Source organism: Lineus longissimus, chromosome 2 (genome assembly GCF_910592395.1).
Source record: "Lineus longissimus chromosome 2, tnLinLong1.2, whole genome shotgun sequence".
Classification (NCBI taxonomy): Eukaryota; Metazoa; Nemertea; class Pilidiophora; order Heteronemertea; family Lineidae; genus Lineus; species Lineus longissimus.
In genome coordinates this window covers 21,403,587-21,429,116 of record NC_088309.1, presented here as the reverse complement: position 1 = coordinate 21,429,116, position 25,530 = coordinate 21,403,587, and the positions used below count along the sequence as shown (strand labels likewise).

General features: G+C 39.7%; 2 protein-coding genes across 6 annotated transcripts; both read left to right on the top strand.

The window, feature by feature from the left end:
* The first annotated feature begins 5 nt into the window (after positions 1–5).
* Positions 6–7,308, top strand: LOC135483765 (thioredoxin reductase 2, mitochondrial-like). The gene is made up of 15 exons (XM_064764794.1): positions 6–110; positions 701–766; positions 997–1,056; positions 1,387–1,531; positions 1,877–1,951; positions 2,499–2,577; positions 2,876–2,935; positions 3,299–3,389; positions 3,626–3,717; positions 4,043–4,214; positions 4,544–4,689; positions 4,901–4,996; positions 5,207–5,296; positions 5,661–5,732; positions 5,934–7,308. The coding sequence occupies exons 1-15, from the start codon at positions 11–13 to the stop codon at positions 6,153–6,155; spliced, it is 1,566 nt and encodes a 521-aa protein (XP_064620864.1). The 5' UTR covers positions 6–10; the 3' UTR covers positions 6,156–7,308.
* A 147-nt stretch (positions 7,309–7,455) lies between these two features.
* LOC135482837 (paxillin-like) lies at positions 7,456–24,584 on the top strand. 5 transcript variants are annotated; one of them, XM_064763264.1, is made up of 10 exons: positions 7,456–7,605; positions 17,456–17,646; positions 18,016–18,253; positions 18,645–18,692; positions 19,997–20,075; positions 20,255–20,993; positions 21,254–21,427; positions 21,612–21,727; positions 22,077–22,191; positions 22,288–24,584. In XM_064763264.1, the coding sequence occupies exons 1-10, from the start codon at positions 7,593–7,595 to the stop codon at positions 22,552–22,554; spliced, it is 1,980 nt and encodes a 659-aa protein (XP_064619334.1). In that variant the 5' UTR covers positions 7,456–7,592; the 3' UTR covers positions 22,555–24,584. The 5 variants fall into 5 exon arrangements, with proteins under 5 accessions (XP_064619334.1, XP_064619333.1, XP_064619331.1 ...); XM_064763263.1 differs by lacking the exon at positions 7,456–7,605 and adding an exon at positions 11,321–11,543; XM_064763261.1 differs by lacking the exon at positions 7,456–7,605 and adding an exon at positions 13,674–13,923 and having other exon boundaries at positions 18,019–18,253.
* The last annotated feature ends 946 nt before the right edge of the window (positions 24,585–25,530 follow it).

Here is a 25,530-nt window from a genome sequence, read left to right as displayed (position 1 = left end):
GACAATTGAAATGGCTGCCCTGAGCAGAATTTTTGGGAAACTGATTTCCAACAAATTTCGGGTGATATCACCCACAAGATCAACATTATTTAGATCGTACTGTACATCAGGTGTGAGATGAATACAAATTCATTATTGCTGTGTTACTGGTTATGAATGTCGATTCAAATTATGGCCGTTTCGGAGCATTTTTATTTTGTCAAAATTTCATTGATTTTCATCAGATTTCATAAGTTATGACATAACCATCATAAGAAGTCATCGAGGTTTTGAAAGCATTGTCATTGACATTGCGATCAGGTGGCTTGGCTTTAGTCCAACCATCCAAGGTCAACCTTTTGTTTATATACTCCCTTTTGAAAGAACTTGTTCCAGCTTCAGGCTGCCCGCCACAAGCATGATAAGCCCTTTTCCAGATATGCCGGTACCACCTCAGGACCACCAGGAATAACATAGAAAGAATCAAGACCCTACTACCTACTTAATACTAGGGTCTTGGAGATCGAGACTACAGGCTTAGTGAGTTTCAGCTTAGAGGATAGTGTTGTCATGGATACTTTAGAAAGTGTACACAAATATTCTACCAACGTTAGGGTACTCTTTCTGGTGGCTGTGATAAATTAGTTGCCCCAGCACTACAGTAACGTTCACTACACCTGCTTTAAGGAAATCCTTAGCTAAATATTGCATTCTTTTCCAGATGAGGTTTCTTGTGATCTGCTTGTAGTTGGGGGAGGATCTGGAGGTCTTGCTTGTGCAAAGGAAGGTAAATATCTATAATAGGCCCCCCAAAATCAGAATTTGTTTTACTCACAAGGCCGTGTTGATAGTTACATTTGTTTTACATCAATTTGTTCAAGTGCAGTAAGATTGCAACTATCGGCTTAGCACGGCTTGGTATTTAAAAGAATTTGAAATGACTATGGTATGCTAACATTTCGGAATATTTTTATTCTATATTTCACATTCATGCATTACCACATTTTTCCTTTCAAGCTGCCACTTTTCCTGGTACAAAAGTTGCTGTCTTGGACTATGTTGATCCATCACCCCAAGGCAAGTACCTCCAGAGTCTAATTATCTTTTGACATTGATAAGCATTCAGTATATTCCTGTTTGTACTTTAATCTTATCTGACCACATTCTTTTCATAAGCTGTCTCGCAGTAAGGCAAATGGTCTGCCAATACTTCACGGAAAATCTTCAGCATAAATTTGATAAGCCTGTCTCTGGGAAAGACACTTCATGCTTATACTTTATCAGAAGTTGGTCTTTTAGCATACTTTAAGTTTCAATCTAGACACCGGACAAAATCAGTAAAATTCTTCTTGATTTTAAAAATCAATGGACTAGCTCTTATAAAATTGTTATTTTGCAAACATTCAGGAAGTCGCTGGGGGCTTGGTGGTACTTGTGTAAATGTTGGATGTATTCCAAAGAAACTGATGCACCAAGCAGCCTTATTGAGAGAATCCATACGAGATGCCAAGAAGTTTGGTTGGGATGTTCCTGATAAAGTAACTTTTTCATGGTAAGTTAACCCAGTTTAACTTATAAAGTAACTCAAGAAAAAATTGAAATATCAAAAAAATTGCCAATCATGACATAAATATGATAACAAATCTATTGTATAGTCATTTCACTGAATATTTTGAAAGGGGGCTGTATGTCTTAACATACACAGATTTTGTCATTTTCTTAACTTTGAAAATCTTTAAAAAAGTCGAAAATCTTTGAGTTCCATGACTTTGTCTCCCCTTGATGATTGAGTAGCTGTTCTTTATGCTCCGAACTGTCAGTGTTGCATCGTTGAGTTGGATCGAGTATTTTAAAAATGTAAACAATGTATTTATAAGCAAATTTATTCTCCTTTAAGGGAGACAATGAGTGCTGCTGTCCAAAGCCATGTGAAGAGTCTGAACTGGGGTCATAAAACGCAACTACAGAGCAAGTAAGTGACTTATGCTTAAAAGGATTCAATTAAAAGGGAGTCTATAGGTATTATATAAAAATCACGGTCGTTACGCCAGGTATGCACGATTACATTGTATTTGTAGGCTATGTATTGTTAGCTTTTGAAAATACCAGATGTCAGGTATGGTTTTGGTCCGATTTAGTTCAGGTTTTGGATAGGATGCATCTGTGTTGAAAGACTGGGGAACATGGGAAGTTAGCATGGACTTGAACAAAGTAGAGTAATTATTCAAAATTCAGAAATGAACAAAATTTAGAGTAGATGCGGCCTATTTTGGCACTATAACATCAGGATTTCCAGTAAATGTGTTCTGACTTAAAGAATCAAGAATGAATTAAGATTGGTCTTTACTAATTCTTGATAGAACATATTCCCGTACACTCCCCTTGTTGTTGTCCATGTTGCATGGCAGAGATCCGGCCAATCTCAGTTTAGTTGAGCACTACACACATGAAATGGAGCCAAGTGCACGAATGTATCATTATTATTAAGTATAATTAGACCGCTTATTTGATACTTTCAGAGATGTAACATATCACAATGCCAAAGGTGTTTTCCTTGATAACTCGACAATCAAAGCGACAGATCGGAAGGGAAGGACGGTAGGTTGGCCCAAGTGCAAGTACTTTCATAACCATCAAGTACACGTACCAAATAGGTTGCTCCTTTTGATGCTTTTCTAACTATTAGGCTATCTTTGGACAAGGGTGATGTATTCCAAAGTCTGTAATCTCAGTCGGTTCTTCAGAGATTGTTAAATATCATACATCATTTTAAAGATAATTGTGTGAAAAATTGTCCCATACTAATAATGTGTACCACTTATCCAGAGTGGGTCACATATTGGTATAGTTATGTTCTTATACAGTATTTGGTAACACATGTTTCTCAATATTTCAGAAAATTATCAAACCAAAGAATATTGTTATAGCGGTTGGTGAGAGACCGAAATATCCAGAGGTAAGCTTTTTGTGATGTCTCCTCAAGGTTGTGACAGACTCTTCGAGACTATTAGCAAATAGCCTATCCTATTTTCTGAGCAATTGATGCGTTGTCATGACTCCCTATCCCTATTCACACAGATAATCACAGCTCAAAGTCTCAGATTAATCAGAAGAACATTCTGTTCTACCGTCATGGCAGAGCTCAATAGTGTACCATGGTATTACTTGTAATACATCAGCAAAAGTCTGAATCGAGAGAACTAGATGAGCCAGTATGCTACATATTCAAAGAGAGCTCGCTGTTTTTTATCATAAACGTTAGAATGAAGAATAACTAATCACCTTAACATTCTCTTACATGAGTTTGTCTATATTCCAGTTCCCTGGTGCTATAGAGCATTGTATCACAAGTGATGACCTATTCTGGCTGAAGAAACCACCCGGAAAGACATTAGTTATTGGTGCAAGTTGTATCCTTTATAATTTAAATGCAACTGAAGAAGAAAATGTTGAAATACAGTATCTGTTCACCACTATCGATCATGGGTTTAGTCCCAAATGGGTCAGAAAGTGTGAAAGAATTGTTTTATTGACTTCTTTAAAATCGAAAACTCACTAGAATAGGCATGATGATCTGTGATGGTGGTCTAGCTGGTCAGGTTTTTTTTTTTTAATATGGTGCTGTTTTCCTTAATACGTTGACCAGATGTATCGTTGGAATGTGCAGGGTTTTTAACAGGGATGGGTTATGACACTACTGTTATGATAAGGTCGATACCACTGCGTGGATTTGATCAGGTGAGATCTTCAGGATTGCTTTTTGTCAAATTTTTTTGAACAGACAAAATCAGAATAGCTGAAGATGACTATTGACTTTATCAGCCCGACTGGGACTTCTTTATAAGAAAAAAACAGGACAATACTATTTTCCTGTAAAACTAATGATCCCTTTACCTGTCTCAGGATTAGGAACTTTACTCATTCATCTCTTTTTTTGCGGTGATGATAATGACTATTTTATATTCTTTATTTCAAATTACCCTTGGCACCCTTATACGTCCATAACAACTTCAATTAAAATGCCTGAATTGTTTGGGAATATTCCAAAAAAAGTATTTTTCAGCAAATGGCCAAGATGGCAGTTGATCATATGTCAAGTCATGGAACGAAGATCTTGAAGATGTGCAGACCGGTTTCAGTTGAGAAGGAATCTGATGGGAGGTTCAAGGCGACATGGGAAGACAGCAATCAAAACAAGTCCAGTGATCGCTTTGACACAGTTATGTTAGCTGTCGGTAAGTTAGACCATATCAGGTTTAATTCAGAGATTGAACCTAGTTTATTCTTTTGCGAGTGTATGTTGTGTGCCGCTACAGAGTGTTGCTATAAATCGGGATTATTCACAGGCTTTGCGACTCGTATCTTCTGGCAAGGAGGAGTCAGCCACTGAGTTAATTAAGTCACAGGTTACTGAGCTAGTCACCAGTCACCAGTCACCAGCCACGAGTCCTTGTCTGGTATCAAAGAAATGGCTTTTGTTTTGATGTATTATGCCAACAGTAGGCATTTTTCAATGCCATACTGTTCTAGATTGTTCTTTAAAATGCGTTTGGCTTTTTTGCAGGACGTGAAGCTTCTATAGAGGGCCTTGGTCTGGACAAGACCGATATACAGTATGATCCAAAAACTAAAAAAATTGTTGGCGGTCATGATGGCGACAGTGAACAAACATCGGTGTCAAAAGTTTATGCAATAGGAGATGTCCTGCAGGTGAGATTGTCTAGATGTAACACATCAGTGAGTTGTCAAGTTCTGCTCCAGAACAACTGAGACTGTTGGCAAAATACAAATGTATGTTTTTCCTGTCATATGACTGTTGTCTATTGTAGCAGTACAATGTAATCTCTTTGATGATCTCACTATTCGCTTGGATCTTTAATTGTCATTGATGTGCTTGTATACCCTGAGCCTTTCTTTTCAGGATAAACCAGAACTTACACCTGTAGCCGTTAAAGTTGGGAAACTCCTGGCAAAGAGAATTTTCGACAACTCAAAAATTCAGATGGACTATGGAAAGGTAAATATACCTGATTGTTATGGAACAGGCTGTGAAGCTCATTTTTTCATTATTTTTGAACTCAAATCCTTGACCCCCCCCCCCCCCCCAAGTTGGGTTAAACCTGAATCTTTGGGCCAGTATAATGCAAGAACTGTTCGAATAAATTTGAAGGTATGCAAGAAACCATTGATGTACATACAAGTTATTACTTGTTGCAACTCTTTGTAGATTGCTACGACTGTCTTTACCCCCTTGGAATATGGTTGTGTTGGAATTTCAGAGGATGTTGCTCAGACAAGATACGGAGATCAAATAGAGGTAAGAAGCTTAATAAGGGCGATAGCATAGATTTCCTCTGGGTCTCTTGTTTCCTCCTTCTTCACATACCAAATCACCAGATATAGTTTTAAGAGCTAACGATATTCCAGTTGATGCTCAGCTCGCAGCTCAAAATTTCAAATTCTATTTAACTCCTACAATACAAAATGTATATTTACAGTCGAACTTCTCTAACAAGGCCAACACCATTGACACTGGTAAATGTTCTCCCTAGAATAGATGTCATTGAAGAAGTTACTGGGTACTAAATCTGTCACTCTCTTAGGATGCAGTCTCATGTGCTTCACTTGCAGCAAGTCCCTGTCTCTTCCACATGTTAACTCCTACCGATTGATATTTCCAGGTCTTTCATTCATATTACAAACCACTCGAGTTCTCAGTGCCAGAACGGGATGCAGAGAATTGCTACATTAAGGTAAATATAGGCGAATCTTCAGTATCATTACCTCATTCTTTTATCATTTAAAAATGTCCCAATGCACACAGAAATTAAACGAATGTGTCTTTCAAGTTGTTTTAATTATCTGCTCAACTTCTACATATCTATTATGCAGCAATATTGTCACAATTAGGGTAAACTTTCAGATTACATAGTAAGGCTCAATTTCCTTTTCAGATTGTTTGCCTAAAGGACCTGCCTATGAAGATTCTTGGTGTTCACATTCTGGGACCAAACGCTGGAGAAATTGTACAAGGATTTGCAGTGGCTATGAAATGTGGTGCTAATATGGACGATATTCAAAACACCGTCGGCATTCATCCGACTATAGCGGAAGAGATTGTGAAATTACATATCACGAAAAGATCCGGAGATGATCCTCATGTTACTGGTTGCTGAGGTTAATATCCCCTGTCATTAAGGCAGGGTTTGAATCATCTCTCCTGGGTGTTTAGCTAGTTTCAATGAACTGGATTAGAAAATGAATTATTTACTATGAACTTGCATATACTGGAGTCGACTGGACCATTGTCTCTTGTCTACAAAATTTCGTTATGTGCATCACCAGCAGACTTGAAATTTGGCTGTCCGACTTTGCTGACCAGTCCGTATATACAGGTATCTGGTTTATGCAAGGCTGATGGGCACAAGTTCTTCTGTTCATGAAGTATGGCATGGTTGGCTGGAGCTTGCCTGAAATTGTCTTCACTCAGTTCATTGAAACTTGCCACTTGTCTCGTATGATGACAGATGTGTCAAGTCTTAACTGGACCCACACCTGTCTGATGTTTTGATGAGGAGTTACAGCCTTGGAGAGATGGTAGGAGTGGACGACTGGCTGTAACAAATGCTAAAATTAAAATATTGAATTTAGAGCTGACCGACAACTAGAAAATTAAGGGCGCTGTAAACATTATTTGGTAATTTGCATCCAATTGCAGGTTGCCTTCTTAATTCTAGGACTCTCTTTTAATTGGTTGATCCCTGTGTTCTAATTGGGGTGCATGCACAGATATCAGGGAGCTCGGAATTAAATATAAAATTGAGTGTTCTATGCATATGATTAACAACTTCACTTGTGTTTTCCTGTTGCAGTTTAAGTAGTATAAAATTTGTATTCATGTAGTCCACTGAAGGCTGGGGCAGTGATAAGCCCCAGAAAATACACTGGCATTTCTTAAATTATTAATAACTCTTTAGTTATGTTCATTTATTTGTCTTTACTGTATCCTTTCAAGAGGAGTGGTGTATCTACAGGTGGAACCTCCCTCAGCCGACACCTCTCTAAAAGACACCCTCTCTCTATTAAAGACACTAGTTTTGGTTAAACAGTGGTCAATTAGACCTCTCGCTCTCTGATTAAGACACCTCTCCATAAAGGACAGCACTTGTAAGTCCCAAGAATGTCCTTTATAGAGAGGTCTTCCTATTCTTTAGGTGATGTGTCTTGGCTGAATCTTAGATTAAAATATAATACAATAAGTCAAAGACATGTCATCAATTTGACGCCAATGATAGGACCCCGTCCATCACATCCTGGTTCGGGACATTACATTACCGGGTACATTAAAATCAGCCAGGAACCGTCCAGTCGTCCTTCCCACTCAGCCATCTTCAGCGTCGCCATCTCTCGGAAGAACGTGTCACTAGCACCTGCTGACTGTTTATATTTTCGCCACGAGATGGCCCCACTGAGCAATATGGCGGAACATGCCCTAAATAAATCTTGAAGTTACTGTAGAAAAACGTGTTTTAAAGTCAACTAAAAGGAGTTCTCAAGAAATACGAGTGATCAGAAGTAGAAAACGTGTCTATTGATTACAGAGCAAATTAAAAATGGAAGATTTAGGTGAGTTTTCTTTAAATAATTGATCCGGTCTGTCAAATTTGTTGGCTTGTGAAAATGGGTAGTGATTTCATATGCATTTTGATAGTGCATGCCTATGTATGTCTAGGCTGATGTTCCTACGTATGGTATTTGGCATGCAGTGAGTCACCGCCCAACATCCCATGATATATCAAGCCAAGACAAGAACATTATTCTTTGTCATTTCATTTTGTCAATATGATTCTTACGTTGAGAGGCAGTCTATAGTTTATACTGATTGTCCCCAATTCGATTCGGGCGATTTGTTGCAGGGCAGGATGAGAATATGAGTGACTTGATTTGTCATATATTTTGATACCGTACTGAAAGATGTTGTCATGCTTTGCATAATGCATGGTTCTTGTCACTGCCTTTACCCAACTTTTACACAATTCAATTTTTTTGCAAAAATATGATACTTTTCACATAATCAATTACAAGACCTGTGGACTGGCCAGAGCAACCCAACAGAAAAACATAATGGACCTTTTCGAAAAAGGCAAACGAGGGCCCGGTGAAACGCATGACTGGTCAGCGCTCAAACAAACTTCTTAAAATCGTCCATTTAAAAAAAGTGAAGGGGTGAAATTTTAAACCCTGAATGCCTGATGATGATAAATTATGACCTTGGTTCAGTTGAGTTTAAAAATGCTTTGATAGTCACCAAATCCCTCAGTGCCAGACATACTTAAAATAAGTGAAGTACCTCATTCCTCTATTATCTATTTCCAATATCATCAACTATGTGTAACAAGTGGCTACAGTACTCATTACAAAAGTGCTTGCAATATAATCATTACAATTCCCACTGCCACACTCGCATCAAGCTAAGTTGCTGTCCAGCCAAACTGCTGTGTGCTCGCTGTCCTGTATTGGATAATAACAATTTTCCAACATTGTGAACTCTGTATGAAATAGTTGTTTCGAGAGTCAACAGTCCAATTAGAGAGGCATTTCCTAAATTAGTATGATCTATGGAGTTCTGTCTGGAGGAGTCGATTGGAAATTAGGTTTGGTGACATGGTCATGGCGATATTCCAAACATGTAGATTGTTATGATGGTCAGTCTTCAGGCATTTTAGACGGTGGCAGCCAATCTAGGTTTTGGCCTAAAATAGTAAAACTTCTCTCCGAGTATGATGACCATTTTGTCTGTCCCGGCCGAAACAAATCATGATGTATGTGTACGCTGAGCACTTCGATTGATACCAAGACTTCCTGAGATCAGTGAAAACCTATACAGCATTAAGAAGTGTTTTACTGGTAGTAGACACCATGAAGATGTTGGATATGATGAAAAAAGGACCCCTTTAACCTTGGTCTTGTTGATTCATTCAATAGTAAATCAAGTTTATTACTAATATCTTTGAGTACTTCTCTAGAGGGATTTCTGTTTCATGAGCCAACACTTCTGCTATTATAGAAGTTTGATATGCTCTCGATAGTTATGATAGAAAACAGACTCATTATCCTAGTACTTGGTGTGAATGCACGGCAATATTATTGGGCCACCAGCATCGTGGCAGACTAAAGTCATATCTTTCACTGGGCTATAAAAAACGAGACGTTTGGAAAACACTATCCATTGCTCGAGGCTGGCATAATAGTGTAAACATTTGCCTACTTCTGTCAACTTATACCTAATACCAGCATGTATACACTGCTGCTAGTACTGGAAGTGTGGTATGAATAAAAAAAGAAAGGCTGCATTTCGACTGTCCATTCCTTGAAACAGGAATTTATGTGGAAGGGGGGGTGCTTTCTAAGACTTCTGATTCAGCCTCCTGTTCTAGAATTGCTAGTGCGTAATCCATGTAATCTCTCTCCCCCAAAAATGTGGTAAAATTTGAAGACTGACTTCCGGCTGCCCCCGAACTCTCAGTCAAGGATGCACTCGGCCTACATGTAAAATCAGGAATGGAAGTATATTTTCATGTCTGCTCTTACACTTCAACCTTCAAACTTCGCCTTAAGTGACATGTATATGTAGAATTAAGTGGAAAAAACATTTGACCTCGACAAAGTCACTCTAGATTTGTTGTGAAGATGAAACTGGATGCCACATTTTGCCATTTTTTGGGCAAAAATCTTCATCAAAACCTGTTTTTGATTCTGAAGAGAGATGGGAATGCCCTATATTCTTTTTCTTCTTCCACGGAACCTTTAGTGTAAACGCTGGAGCTGAAGGGTGGGCGGAGAGGTGAGATGAACTCGAGTTTCAGGAATGCTATACTTGCACGGAAGATGCTAGAGTTGCCTACCTGTCTCTGATGTAATCTAGTAATAGTACTGATAAACAGCAACATGCTATCAGATATATACTTATGGGAGCTCGTAGATCAACTTTTTTTGCTTTTTCAAGTTTTTCTGGTAACCTCCATTTCCCTCACTTCCACACAGCTATGACTGGGATGGGGAGAATATCATTGAGAGTGTTTCACATTTGGTGGGCCTCAATATGATTTAAGCATTAAAATATGGGCTTAAAATCGTTGTTTGAAGTGTGTGCCTCAAATTGTTATTCAAAATGTATCAAATCCACCAGAACTTATTCCACAGATTATAAATCTGAGGCCATACAATATATTCAAGTCCCTACTTATTTTACCGAAACATAATACAACTGCGCTACTTTTTAAATTCGTTATTAATTGTGTCAACAAGTTTCAATCTTGGCCTTTGATCTGTATGACCTATTCCCACTATGTGGATAGGATCATGGGATATGAAAGTATTAATACAGTAGAACCTCTCTATTAAGGACACCCTCGGGACTGAGAAGTGCTGTCCTTAATAGAGAGGTGTCCTCATTAGAGAGGTCAAATTGAATGAAAAGTCCCACTTTGGGACCAAAACTAGTGTCCTTAATACAGAGGTTGTCCTTACTAGGGAGGTGTCCGTTAAGGGAGGTTCCACTGTACATGTAATTCAGTTTAAGTCCAACTCTGTATAGTGCTGCCACCTGTCAAAGTCGAGATAAGTTAAAAATATATCGGTCTAAAATTTGTAAAATTTCCTCACTGCGCAAAATTTGTCATGGTATAACATGACGGCTGTTGCAGTTTCTTCTTCTTTCATGTGAATGCTCATGGCCTCTTTGGTCATGGAGGAGGACACTGTCACAAACTACTGTCATAAGTATGGGATCTTTTGCTTGTACTGGCAGAGGATGTCTCTATTTTCCGTCTCATTATATCAGATAATGAGACAATAAAGTGACTTGCTCAAGATCATATGCAATGTGTCAAGTATCGAACCCATAATGTTTGGAGTGGGTCTGGATATGGATTAGGATCGATTTCCGACTTCATATTTTTCACGCCTAAATGTACGCGATAATGAGCTCGTAATGATATGCAGTGACGTCATAGCGCAGAGAGAATTACGCGGAAATGGGGGCGCGGCCAACTGACTGGGTCACTGTCGTGTAACCGGCTGCCGAGGGAGCTGGTATTGGGTGATAATGAATAAATACTAGCAAATGCTTTTACTCGAGTTTTGTACAGGAAGGCCTAGTGTAAATGTACATGGAGATTAGATAAAAGCATTTGCTTGTCTTTATTCATATCACCCATTGGCTGGTCAGTTCTAGTGTTGGTCCCCAGGTGTCAGCAATGGTCCTATAGTTGATCTGGGCATCCCTGTGTCAGTGAGGAAATATGTGTACAAGGAAAGTATTTTTCATTCACAACAACCTCGTACCCAATGAAATTTAACGCTATCTGTTCTGGCTTCTCTGCTAGTATCCAGGATGCGACTTGCTAATTATTTTAGCATGATTGCAAATACAGGATGACCCAGAATTGGATGGCATTTCTGTTTTCCATTGATGAGTGGTAAATGTGTTTGAAGCCGATCTATGCAAGAAGAGCGATCCCCTTCACCCTTAGCTAAATATAGCACGTGCGTAGGAAACCTAGGTAAGCGTCTTGTAAGTTTCTTATTCAGAGGTAGTAACTTGCCGTCGGCACTTTAAACCGTTGGCATAGCAGTCAGGTAGCTATCCTAGATGTTTTTTCCTCCTATTGATTGGTGAAAATGTGGTCACTAGATAGTCAATTCAATTTAGATGATGATGGAACCCAGTCGGCTTCAAATCGGCAGTTTAGGCCAATGTTTTCTCATTAATTGTTTCGAATTCTTTGCTTCATTTGTTATCGATTGGAAGAGGACACCACTTTATTATCGTTGCGCTTTTCTCCTTGTTTTTGTCTCCCATGTCAATTGCCGCTCAGAGATCGAAATCACAAACACGATGAATCCGGCAACTACTACACGGCCACACCGCCCCCTAATCTTGTGATACAAATAGCGCCAGTTGATCATAAAATTCCTGAATCTGAACAACAGTTCAGGATGAGTTCATGATCATGAGTAATGATGTCTTTATAGTAATCATCTGTTGAGCACTGCTGCATTGATTGTAATTTTCATGTGACTTTCTCATTTGGATTTTCACAGAGACACTTATAAAAACCTCCTGAGCCCTGTGATGATGGCCCTTTGAGACATGATATTTTGACACTGTCATTTCATCAAAATTAGGCGAATAGTAGCATACATGTTCTGGATTTCAATAGCCTCCACACACTAACTTTGCGATTGGCATGAATGAAACAATTAGATCTTCTATATTGCTTCCTGGGTATCTCCGCAAGTGGTCAATTATCTCACTGGTCACTGAATTTACAACAATAGCACAATACTGCATGAAGTGAAAATCGTGAAGACTCATTATGTTGACCCATCATTTTGGTACTTCATACGCATGCTCTGCTGATGGTGGGTGATTTATTTCATTGACTTAAATAACAAAGTTGTCTCTGAACAAGAGAGATTACATATAACCTTCAATTGGATTAACCCTTTGTCAAAATCCCTTTTCTTTAATTGAACATGAGCTGAAGTTCTTTTAGAGAGGAGTGTAGTTCTACTAGGTGATTGAGCTGCTGATCATGCTGGCTACTATCCGTTGAAGGAAGACACACCTGATGCTGTTAGCGAGCCACTGCATTCTAGCAAACTGAAGTCTACATATCCTGTAGATCAATAGGCGCTGAAATTCAAAACTATGGAAAAGTTTGCGCTGTTCAGGTGGTGCTGAGGTGAACTGTGTATTCTCAAAGCAGTGCTTTCCCTGGCGTGAATCAAAAGCTGCAGAAAATAGTGAAAATTGATGATCCCCGATGTTGAAGGTGATCGATTCAGCATTCGATTGACTGGCTGTTGTATAGATTGATGCAGCTGAATCCTTGGGGGATGAATAGTTACATGCTAAACTTCCTTCATTTGTTTCTTTTGCTTGTACTCCTTGAGTTGAACTTGTCATCAGACAGAGTCTTCTCATCCCAACATGACGTAGTAACGCAGTGGGCCAAACTTTAAACTTCAGCCATGCTGTCCTAGGGGAAGTGTCCCAATTACAAAGGTTGGATTGTATAGAATTACCTCTAGCAAAAGCCATTTTAATAATTTGGTGGCGAGATGGCAGATTTTGGGCGGAGGGCAGCACACATGATTGGTCTCATCGACAACTATTTCATATTGGTGGGAAAAATGTAATAGCTTATATACCAAGAAATTGCAGGGCAGGAAGTTTATGCATGGACTACTTCATCAGGTTCACCACCTGTACAGAAATAGAAAAATATCATAACCAATAGTTTTCTTCTGGTGGTTTTTTACCGGTGATATTAACGATCCCGATAAACAAATGATCTGATCTGATTGGCCAGAGAGACCAGAGGAATGGTATACGTTACAGTAGCCCGTGTAGAGAACATTTGGGATTTGCTGGATCCTTCGATTCTAAAACTGGATTTTCTGGATTGCAACTTTTGAGTGCAGGGGTCCAGCATACTTAATATTTGCAACTGAAAAGTAACGACGAATGATTAAAAGTTGATAAGATTGAAGCTTTCTTTTTCTTCGGAAGTCGTTGGTGAGGCAAATCACTATTGAGAATCAAGTAGCAGGCTCTTGGAGAAGGTTCTCAATGCATTTGCTTTTCCTGCCTACACGAATCCACCATCCTTGCCGATAAACAGGTATACACCGGCTTAGTTGCGATTCAATCCACCTAGAGATTGGCGGAGAGTTAACTGGGGCTTGCTGCTGATGGTTGGTTGGTGTGACGAGGGAATCGCAATCAAGGCGTAACATTCTGGAGTTTACCTTTTGATATGCCAGCTATGGATGGACAAGTTGGTGCCATGGACAAGTATTGGTACTTTTGGTCACCATGTTACGTACAACTTCGATTAAAACTAGGGAAGGCGCCTGAAAAAATTCACCCTATAGGTATGTTGGTAATATTCCTATCTTTACCTGTACATAATACTCATCTACCTGCCGCGTTGCTTTGAAGCGTTTTTGAGTGAGGTATGGGTTGTAAGATTTCATACATGTTCACTGATGGTTTCTTTGGTGTGAATCACATTTATAACTTCTAGTATAGTTTTGCGAAAGATTTTGGAAAGGGTTGTCTAGATGAGTATAGATGATGGGTTCATTGTTCCATTCCAATTTTCCCCATTCAGAGGAGGGAAATGGGGTTCCTGTCGAGTTGTCTTGTTAAAAAATTGTTTGTTACATTGTTTGTTACCGCTTTGAAAGGTTAGTCACTATCTTTGAAATTCAAGACTATACAACTAATTACATGTTGTGCAGCATTTGCTTGCATGCATCTCTTTTTGGGATGTGATGCTTGCACTTGTTTCTACACTAGTATAAAGTCATTTGATATCTGCTTAGATGTATCTAGGAGGTACAACTGTCATGACTGTGGCATTTACCTGCTCATTCCCCATTTTCACAGTAAAACTCTCATAAATATCATCAATATTTTTTCTCATTTGCATGCTAAGCATATGTCTTGATCGCAAATGTGCCATAAAAAGTCCCTTACGTACCGTGTAGCTTGTTGTACCTTGCCCCTGTTAAAACTGGCATCCTCTTCTCCAGAATATTGGACAACGTACAATACAGGTATTCAGCTATCAGCATATTGCTTTCTCAATCACATACCAACGGATGCATACCTTGAGCCATTAAACAAAATACAAAAATACTTCTCAACCACCATTTGCTTGAGCGGAAGAAGTTCACCTTAAAGTCGGTGTGTCTACTTTTAGAAGAGTAAACTTAGGCCACTGCAAGTTGATTTCATGGTTCTCATCACCACCCTCACCTAATTTTGAATCTGCACTAAACCAGTTAGCTGTGATTCATACATAAAAGCATATGGATGAAGCGCTGCTGCTTGGAATTGGAAGTCAATAGTTGGGTCTCACATTCTCACATAGATCTATTCTCCTCTACGTTGCGATATAGTTCTTCTGCCTTCCCTTCCTGTTGTGCTGAACTGTGATGTTTCCCATTCCGAACAGAAAACCAAGCCGGAAGACTCATCACTCTTACTAAGTTGCTCTTACTCTTATAGCTTGGATGAAAGTGAAATCCCTGGGGCTCTTATCTGTGATTCACACAAAAAGCATTGTTGCTTGGAAGTCAAAAGACCTGATAGCTGCAACTTCAGATTAGTTTCTTTTATAATGAAATTCAATGAAGATCAATATTATGATCTGGTGCACCTGATGGGGTCTCACAGTGTAGCTCATGATCGGGATCAACGGGCCTATGGTTGATGGTTGATGGTTGATCTAATGAGTGTACGGGAGCTTGCTCTTCACCATTCTCATACTGAGGTCTTTAAGTGCTCCATACATGCACAGAATGTTGTGTTTTGGTAGGCTACTCCAGAATCTTGGCCAACTATTATTCTACCTCTCATAGTTTCATGTCTGACTATAGTGCTTGGAGTCAGCTATCATATCATCGAGAATTCCAATGTATATGATACATCTTCAACTACTCAGGTTATCTCTGGGTTCCCTTGTTTCCTCCTACTGTTCAGATCACTCAAATATTATCTGAGAGCCAATAATGAGCCAAGTCTTGCGTGCTCTCAAATCAATATTTAAAAAACACACTATATTTTGGTTTATGCTGAACTTGACTAATGGCTGAGCCTGACTAAGTTGAAAATGTTGATGATACATCATCTTTGGTGAGATCTGGCCGTGTCGAAGCCATATATTGTGAGTTTCTGACATGTGTCTTATAGCTGCAGCTTTGTGCTTATGGCCAAGCGGCTTTATATTGGCAGCCTTCTTAGCACTCGAAAAGCCTTGTGGGAATCTCTTTCTAAAATGATTGGCCAAAAAAGTGTTGTGGTGTATGGACGTTGCGTGAGCTACATTCTGGCTAGAAAGTATTAAGGCAATGTAATTATTTATCCCTTGTGGGTGCTATTTGTGGCCATCATCTGGAAACTGTAATGGCGTTCTTGTTCAGGGCAATAGCTTTGTGGCAAGTTAATTTGTTGTCGAGTGGAAATGGACTTGCTTCTAATATATGAAAACTCCTGAAAATACAGCTTTAAATTTCATTTTAATTGGTGTCAACTGTGAGTCATCACTGAAGACAAAACGTTTTCTCAATCCTAGAGATTGTGAAAAGATTGTGTCGTAGATTTAGTGGATTTCGACAGACATGACAGTTGTAGTAGGTTTAATACGTCTCTCAACTAAGTATCAGTTGTACCTTCCTTCAGCTCTTTCCTTGCCTCCTGCTCAAACTCAGTAGGACTCGATTCTCATCCTAAAATCCAATTTCCATTGGAATTCTGAAATCAACTGTCTATCTCAGCCTCAGGTACATGTTGATTCTTGAAAGAAGGAACATGATAAAACTTTTAACTCAGAATTTCTTGGCCGATTCCGAGGTGAGGAGTTAGCTGATTCGATGCTCTTAGTGGCTAGAGTGAATCAGCTAGCTTGTTTAGCTGTTCCCCTCCTACGCTATGGATACCTTTATAGATATGAGTTTGATCTGAATTCTGTTGGCTGCTCCTGGCTAGATCCAAACTAATCATGATTGATAGTCAGTGGAGTGGATTAGATTTTAGGTGTGAGACCGACTAATTCTAATAGGTCGGGCAACTTCTTTGAGTAGTGATGTTGCGCTACTGGCAAACAGATATATATATCATTCCTCATAATTCAGACACTAATACCTATGACATGCAGCTAGAAACATTACTCATCACTTTCATACATATTTTGCACGCAATGACGGGTTTTAATGCAAGTGGTTGGAGCGTGGTAATGTTCTGTCTCTTGTGAATATACTCTTGAATTGATTGATCTGTGCTGGTGGAAAATTGGACAATTTTGTCTTCATTGATGAAAACCAAGTTAATTACTCATGATATTTGATTTGTTCAAATGTAGTTTCAAAAGTTGATGAGAGCAGTACTATGGATGATTTGATTGTCATGAAATATTGCTTTACTAAGTGTCCACTTTCTCTGTTTCCCTCAGAAAAAGGTTCGACTAACGCTGACGTTCGACATGATTCACATAGGTTGACACACTCTACAAGAGTTCTGTCTACAGGCCCTTGCCAAACCAACATTTCGTCTAGTCAAACCCTTCAACTTATCTCAAATATTTTGATTGGTGAATTGCATTTGTTGAATAGGCGATTGCGTAATAGTTCAATTAGCCTGGACTTCTGTGCTGCATAATTAATGGCATAGAGAAGCCCCACTTAGTTGGAATGCTAGGTCATGTAAAATTATGCATCTTCTCTGGCCTTTGCACTGTGTGCATATCGTCATTCATAGGCCTATGGGGTAGTTGGCCCAAGTGGAAACAATTTTTAGTGGACGTAGGTTTTCTGTGATGTGCTTTTAGAAAACCCCCACCTGCTTGAACTTCTTCGACTTCCTAATCCCCTTACGCATTCCCTGCATAATTGTATCTTTTAGATGCTTTACTGGCTGAACTGCAGTCGAAGACGCAACAGAACTATAGCCAGCAGCAGCAGCAGACTCAGCCCCAGGCCCACCAATACCCTCCGTCTTACGGCAGTTCCAGTCCATCACCGAGGGGAAGCAATCGCCAGTCCTACGAGTCTGACAAAAGTTTTGAAGGGCGCTACCCACATGAATCAAACGTGGTGAGTGTATTTTGGATTGAAGTTGGTGACTTTTTCCCCCAGTGGGATTCTAGTTTTAGGTCAATAATGACTATGAGGCATTTGACCATGGTGCACGTGATCTGACCTTTTGATCAGATTTAGCCACTAATCTTCAGCCACTGAAGTCAGGAGTTCCATTGCTGATTCGCAGCCATGTTGTAGAATCTTCTTGTATTGACCTAAGTGGACAAACTGATAGGACATGTAGGATGATCAGCACAGTGGAGATTTCTCAATAATTAATGGAATGAGACTGACATGGCACTACAGAATTCCAAGTGTCTGTTTATTATATTCTGGCACATCCTGTATAAAGCTTGTGATTATTTTGTCCAATTCAACTTACAGCAGCCAATCTATGAACCACAGAACGTCCGACAAGTTACAACAGTAACGAAAACCCAACAGTCCTTTACGAACGCTCCAGCAGCCCCGCCCTCCAGCCGGAATAACTCCACGTCGGCCCCTCCTAAACCGCCAGCAATGTCGAATAAAGCGCTTGGCGAGAACCTCTCTGAGTTGGACTCCTTGTTGATGGACCTCAGTACTCCACAGTTCATTAGTGAAGTGGATAGGAAAAGTGGAGGTAGGTAGAGTGAGAGTGGAGGGGGTGCTGTGGTTTTGTGGCTTCAGAGGGGTTTTGTACATGTTTGGAGGATGTAGTACATCCGTGGGGTAGTGGGGCCCTTGAGATGGGATTATTATATCTCCTTAAGATAGAATCATTTTATGTCGGAGTTGTTGCTTCCTAATTTGCATCACCCCTGCTTATTTGTGTGGATTATTGTGTGTCTCTATCACTTCCAATGTCTCTAGTCTAGTTTAGTTGCAAACATGTGTGGCATATGATGATCCATGACGTGCAAACACTGCTGATATCAAATATATCCAGGACATAGTACATATGGGTGGCCTGACTGAGACTGTGTTGTGATAATTGTTGACGATTATGTCTGTGTGTTTTATCTCTCCTACAGTACAGTACAACTATAATGAACCTAGGGATATAATGCAGGCTCATTCAGGCAAGTGGTACATTGTAGTGAAATGCCATAACTCTGTAACAATGTGCTTGCAGTGTCCACCAACTTATCAATTACCGAGGTTTGAAGGGAACATTTTGATAATGTCTAAAAGGGTTTTCTTTGTCTAATTATCTCCTTAGCTTGTTTTGCCTTGGGTCGAGGATTTCGTTTATGTACATGTAGTAGCCTGTTCACCTCACTCTTATGGTGTTATAAAACGGTAGCTGTAGATATGTTGGTTGCTTCTCTATCGCTCCAAAGTTCCTCCAACCGCATGCAGAACTTTTGTTGATAGTTAGTTGCATCTTAACATCCGGCAGGCTCTTTCCATAGACACTCCAAAATGCTCCTGAAGCAACTTCTCGTCGGGCGTAGTATATAAATGCATTTATGATCGATCGATTTGTTTAGAAAGACGGAGTTCACTGATTAATAGAATGCTTGGAGTTTGGTGACTTGGCATGGCTAAACAGAACTGTGTAGCAAACAGTCTTTGATAAAAACCCAGCGTATCTTCTTAGAATTACTGTTTAGGGAATAAGTTTTCTGTATTCTGATGAAGTCATGGCAAATTGGTTCAACCAGTGCCTGAATACCAAAAGATGCTTCTCTATATCTCATGAATAGTCATTGCCCATTTTCTAAAACCGATTGTGCTCAGTAGACAGTATGATGGTGGCTTTTTTAGAACATTTGTAACCTATTCACGCTTTAGACTGGAACTGCAAAATGTGTGTTCTTGATGTGGGAATTAATGAGTCAATCCAGCTGAAATTGTGTCATTTGATTATAGGCCGTTATAAACACCCTTGAGAGAGAGTCAGTTACAGTTACTATTGAATTTGATGTTTTATCATCTGGGGGTAATTCTAATACCAAATGCTTTTATACAAAAGTGGCCATATCTTACCAATAACAAAATATTGTCAGAATGATTCTGAATACTGTGCGTGTAAATCCCAAACGTACCACAAGCAATTTATTTCTGTATGTTTTATAATATCAGTGCCCAGTTGCCCAGTTTAAGCATCATCTCAACAATTAAAGAATTGTCTCCTTCAGTAATGTCATTTACAAAAGCAGAGTTAGGACTTAACACCTGTGTTACAGCTAAATGCAGAGGAACCGGGCCCAGGATGACGAAGGGCACGGACTGGAAGTACTGGAAATGGTAATGGCAGTACTGGAAATACAGTGCTGCCATCTATCAATTTGGTCCCCCAACAGATAATACGAGTGATGCAGGATCCTTCTATGTCATTGCCAATCTATTCAAGATAATAAGATATGATTTTCTGTTACAGGTTATTCCACGGTGAATACATCCCAGGGTGTAGACAGTTTACTAGATGACCTACAGAATTCAGTGCCTTCCACAGATAAGTAAGTAGCCAAAAATTTTGTGCAAAAACTGAACATTTAACAAATGTCAGCATTTGGTTCAGAGACATGTTCTTGGGAATTTGGAACCCACTTGTTTCAGATATATTTTCATGGTTAATAGATGGAAGCAAAAATGAAAAATAAGATATACTGAATTGATTTCTCATCTCATTTTTCAGCCACTACCAAGGTAGACATGGCCAGTTCGACAAAGGCAAGACGACGTCTGCTGCCACCAAGGAGTTGGATGACCTGATGAACTCGTTGTCAGATTTCAAGATGAACCCTCCGGCCAATGCCCCAACTATTCAACAGCAACATCAGGTTGTGCAAAAACCAGTCTTGGAACACGTTGGAGAGCCTCCCTATGCACGACCCTACAAACCGTCAAAACCTCAGCAGCTTGTGAAGACAGAAACGGTCACAACCGTGAGAACTGAAACACATGTCCAGTCTGGAGACACCACTGATGCACCACCTTTCCCACGGGTTACTCCTCCCGAAACACCACAGCCGGCCGGTCAGTCGCAGAATAGCCAGCAGATGATGAACCAGTCACAGAACGTCCCACAGATGATGAATCAAAATAGCCCTCAAATGATGAGTCAGAGTAACTCACAGACGATGAGCCAGAACTCACAATTGATGAACCAGAACAACCCTCAAATGATGGGTCAGAATAACTCGCAATCGGTGAACCTGAACAGCTCGCAGATGATGGCCCAGAATGCACCACAGATGATGAGCCAGTCCCAGAATGCAACACAGATGATGAGCCAGCAGCAGACGTCCCAGGCCCAGCAGACGGCCAACCTTGACTCAATGCTTGGCAACCTGCAGTCTGACATGAACAGACAGGGAGTGTCAACAATTGCCAAGGGGCATTGTGCTGCTTGTAATAAACCAATTGTTGGCCAGGTATGTTCCTTTGATTGGTTAGATTTTCAAACTGTGCCAAATTGGAATAGTCTGATCAGTCCTGTAGGGGGCGTTGTGAGCATTTGATGTTTTCGGCGGTGACACTCATAAAAATTGCTCGGCCTACCAATATCAACAGAAACGTCGCATCAGGTTTGCGTGCGATGACGTCCCGATCTCCCGACGTTATATTGATCTATACACAAACCAAAACGACAAAGCAACGATGATGATGATAATTCTTATTTTCTGTTATTTAGGTGATAACAGCCTTAGGAAGAATCTGGCATCCTGAGCATTTTACTTGTAAAAGTTGTGATCAAGAGTTGGGCACCCAGAACTTCTTTGAGAGGGACGGCCACTCTTACTGCGAACGGGATTACCATAGTTTATTTGCACCCAGGTGTGCCTTTTGTAATGGACCTATTTTGGATGTAAGTAAAAATTGCAGGGCTAATTCTTCAGCTTCTAAAAGACCGATAGGAATGTTTTGTGCTATTAAAATGTCTTTAAACTGCTGACCTCACCATTCATTTTAAAGCGCTTGACTGGCACTAACATTTCTTTTTAGTTATTTTGTCAAGACATTTGTTTGTAACACTCGTTTCCTTCTTCCAGCAATGTGTTACCGCTTTGGATAAGACTTGGCATACTGAGCATTTCGTCTGCGCTCAGTGTCACCGGCCATTCGATGATGGAGGTTTCCATGAAAAGAATGGAAAACCATACTGCAGGTAAAGAAAATATGTAATAGTCATAATGATTCCACTCATTTCCAGACGTGTGCCTCTGGTGAGCGAGTTCCTGTTCTTTGGTAAGGATTATGGGACTGACCAACACTGTGCTCGGCTAAATGGCAGAGCCACACAGTGTGGAAATATGTCATTTGCAAGACTCTTGTCTCTATCATGCATGCAGGTATCAGCTGTTGCAACTGGCGCATGGCACATTGATGATGAGTTTTGAGTTTTTTCTACTGCATTGATGATATTGCGAGCAAGATCCGTGGCTGCTGACATTTGATTCATCTGTCGATAGAATGCTACCAAGAATTCATTTTCTCATTTGCTTTTTCCCTTGCAGAGATGATTACTTTGGAATGTTCGCTCCCCGATGTGGCGGGTGTAACCAGCCCATTATGGATAACTATATATCTGCTTTGAATAAGCAGTGGCATCCTGAGTGCTTCGTTTGTCAGGTCAGTATACTTAATTCATTCAGCTGCTTACCGTCTTCTTTTGACTCCAGCCACATTTATTATTACTGATTATCTGTTTTAAATTGTATTTTTCAGGATTGTCATATGCCATTCAGTGGCGGTAGTTTCTTCGACCATGATGGTTTCCCCTACTGTGAGATGCATTACCACGCGAAACGCGGCTCGCTGTGCGCCGGATGCCAAAAGCCGATCACAGGGCGATGCATTACTGCTATGTACAAGAAGTTCCACCCTGAACATTTCGTTTGCGCCTTTTGCTTGAAGCAGTTGAACAAAGGCACATTTAAGGAGCAGAATGAAAAACCGTATTGTCACTCTTGTTTTGTTAAGCTTTTCGGTTGAAAATTGATCCACTCTTGATATGATACGCCAAGTTACCCACGCCTAGTATGAGGCTCTCCCTTTTATGAGGTGAATTATTTTCAAATTACACGTGCACCATACTTTGTCTGCAGCTTCAAAGCTGTTGAGAGCCAGGTTGCAACGAGCTTGGCAGCATGGAGCATTTCATTAAGTTATTATTTGGTTTGACGCAAAAGGGAACGATTCATATAAAGGAAAGGGAGGTTGGAATGTCTGCTAAGCTGTTCGGTTCTCCTTTCATTGGGTGCTATTAAATTGCAAAATATTTTGAAACCTTTAATATCTGATATGGAATATTTTTTCAGTGAAGTATCTTTTTCAAATCAGTATTGGTCTGTGTAATGGATCAGTTTATTATATTTGTATAAACAACCCAGAATGTAGAAATTGTACTTCACTTCCTTGATTTGACACAAGAGGGATGATTTAAGATTTTGTGTAAGGTAAGGTGTTACAATTACAACCCTGGTACAGTTATAGCCTGAGTGTGCAATGATGTGTACTACCAGTTGTTTCAACAATATTAGGGCTGTACTTGTCCCACTTGAACTTATTTTGAGTTGGTCAACTTCTTGTAAATAAGTTTGTTTTGATTCAGGGTAACTGGAGGAAAAAAGAAGAAATTCATATTGTTTTTGAGGAGGTGATGTGCATCAGAAGAAAACTTGAGTAACATAGTGATTAGTTGTGACAGGCCAGGGTCATTATATGCTCATTCGGGTGTGGTATTAAGCTCAGTATATACTTAGATTTGCATCTCTGTACACATACATGTAGTCATGTACAGTCGACTCTAAATGGTCTGGGCCAGAAATTTGTTGGTTATTTTGATACAGAATAGAGTGCTGGTTTGAACTCTTGTAAAGATTTTGTTAAATTTGGGTTGGACGTTTTTGTAGAGAGGAGGTTACTGGTTTCTTTAACTGAACGATGGAGTCATTGACAAGAGTACTTGTGATAATTAGTTTTGTTGCAGTTAAAACTGATAAAATGTACATTGTATAATTATTATGTATTTTATATGATGATCAGAGAAAGTCATTAGGCATACATGTACTTTGAATAAATGCATCAGAATTAGTGATAGCTGTATAGTTATGTATGTGTATGTTTGTTTTGTAGATCGAGATTGTGTGGTCGTCTTCATGCTTACATTTAAGTGCTATTCAGAATAAGTTATACCATGGTAAAACACCTGCTATAAATTATGTGAAAAAAAACCTGTTTGACAATTTTTTGGTCCCTTCTCACCATCCTAATCATGAAAACGGTTGAGCATTTCTGCCCTTCCAAAAGGGACTTGACAAAATTTGTCTGTCAGTGATCCTTTAATAGGTCTTTTGCCCATGAATTTTAAGCATGATAAAGGCCTACCTTTGATGAAAGCAGAACCTGTGTGAATAGTTTTCTGAATTATTCTGAAGAGCATTTACTTGAGTATTGACCAATATCAATTTAGGGGTGAACTTGACCTCTACTGTAAAGCTGGTTGGAGCCATCAAGACTTTCTAGCTGGGTGGCACCGTCTGGGTTATAATCAAATACTACAGGTATATCAAACAGAAGTGGTGAAGCTGTGCTGTGATCTAGAGAGTTGGGACGGCTCCTGACTGATTTTACAGTGACTGTACATGTACAGAAAATGTACTAGTTTGTGTAGATAAATAATTGTTAATACGTAGGATGAACATAGCTACTTCTTTATATTCTATATTTTCAATCTCTTATGCAATTGATGGAAACTCTGTTGACTGTATTGCCCATTGCTACATGTAGATCCACCCACTGGAATAGAACTTTAATGATATGTAGCAATGCCGCGTTGTTTAAAATATAGTCGGTGTTCAAACGGTAACCTTGGAATACCCACAGCAACAGCTTCTCATAGTTTGGTTATCATTGAATCAAATCGATTGTGAATAAAAGTTTTCGGGCTTCTATTATTCTTGGACAAAATTAACATGTAATCCACGGTGCTATGAATAATAAACTATCACTTGCATATTTGATTCGCTGTTGTTTGTTGGTCAAAAAGATATATATATACCTATTCAGGTATTGTCAAAAAAACTATCAGGATGCAAGAGGATTTTCATACAAGTGACGTCAGTCATTGGATTTGTAGGGAGAATGTCCTTTTTGCAGGGATGTCTCCAAACAAAAAGATGTGTATACCATTCTTTGACCACAAAACCCCTGCAGAGATGTTTCTCATAGGAGGTGTCACTGTATACATATAAGACAGACCTGTCAGAAATGTCTAAAAGGAGATGTGCTCTGTATATCATTCTTTAACTCCATAGTCCTGGTAGACATGTCGCTAACTTGATGTGTCGCTGCATACCATTCTTGGACCCCAAAGGCCATTCAAAGACATCTAAGACAGGATGTGCACTGCATACTATTCTTGGACCCCACAGTCTTTGCATACCACTCTTTGATCAAGAGTCCTTTAAGAGATGATGTATCACTGCATCAGATTATTTTACCAATAATCCTGCCAGAGATGTCTCAAACCAGATGTGTCAGAATCTCAAATGGGATGTGCACTGAATACCATTCCTTGACCCTGTAGTCCTCGCAGAGATGTCATGAACAGGTGGTTTCACTGCATACCATTCTTATACCCCAAAGGCCTTTCAGAGATGTCTCAGACAGGATGTGCACTGCATACCATTCTGAAACCCCACAGACCATTCAGAGATGTCTCAAACGGTATATGCACTGTATACTATTCTTACACTCCATAGTCCCTCCAGAGATGTCCCAAAAGGGATTTGCATGGTATACCATTCTTAGACTCCATAGTCCTTTCAGAGATGTCTCAAACGGGATGTGCATGGTATACCATTGTTAGACCCCACAGACCATTCAGAGATGTCTCAAACGGGATGTGCATAGTATACTATTCTTTATACCCCATAGTTCTTCCAGAGATGTCTCAGACCCCATTAG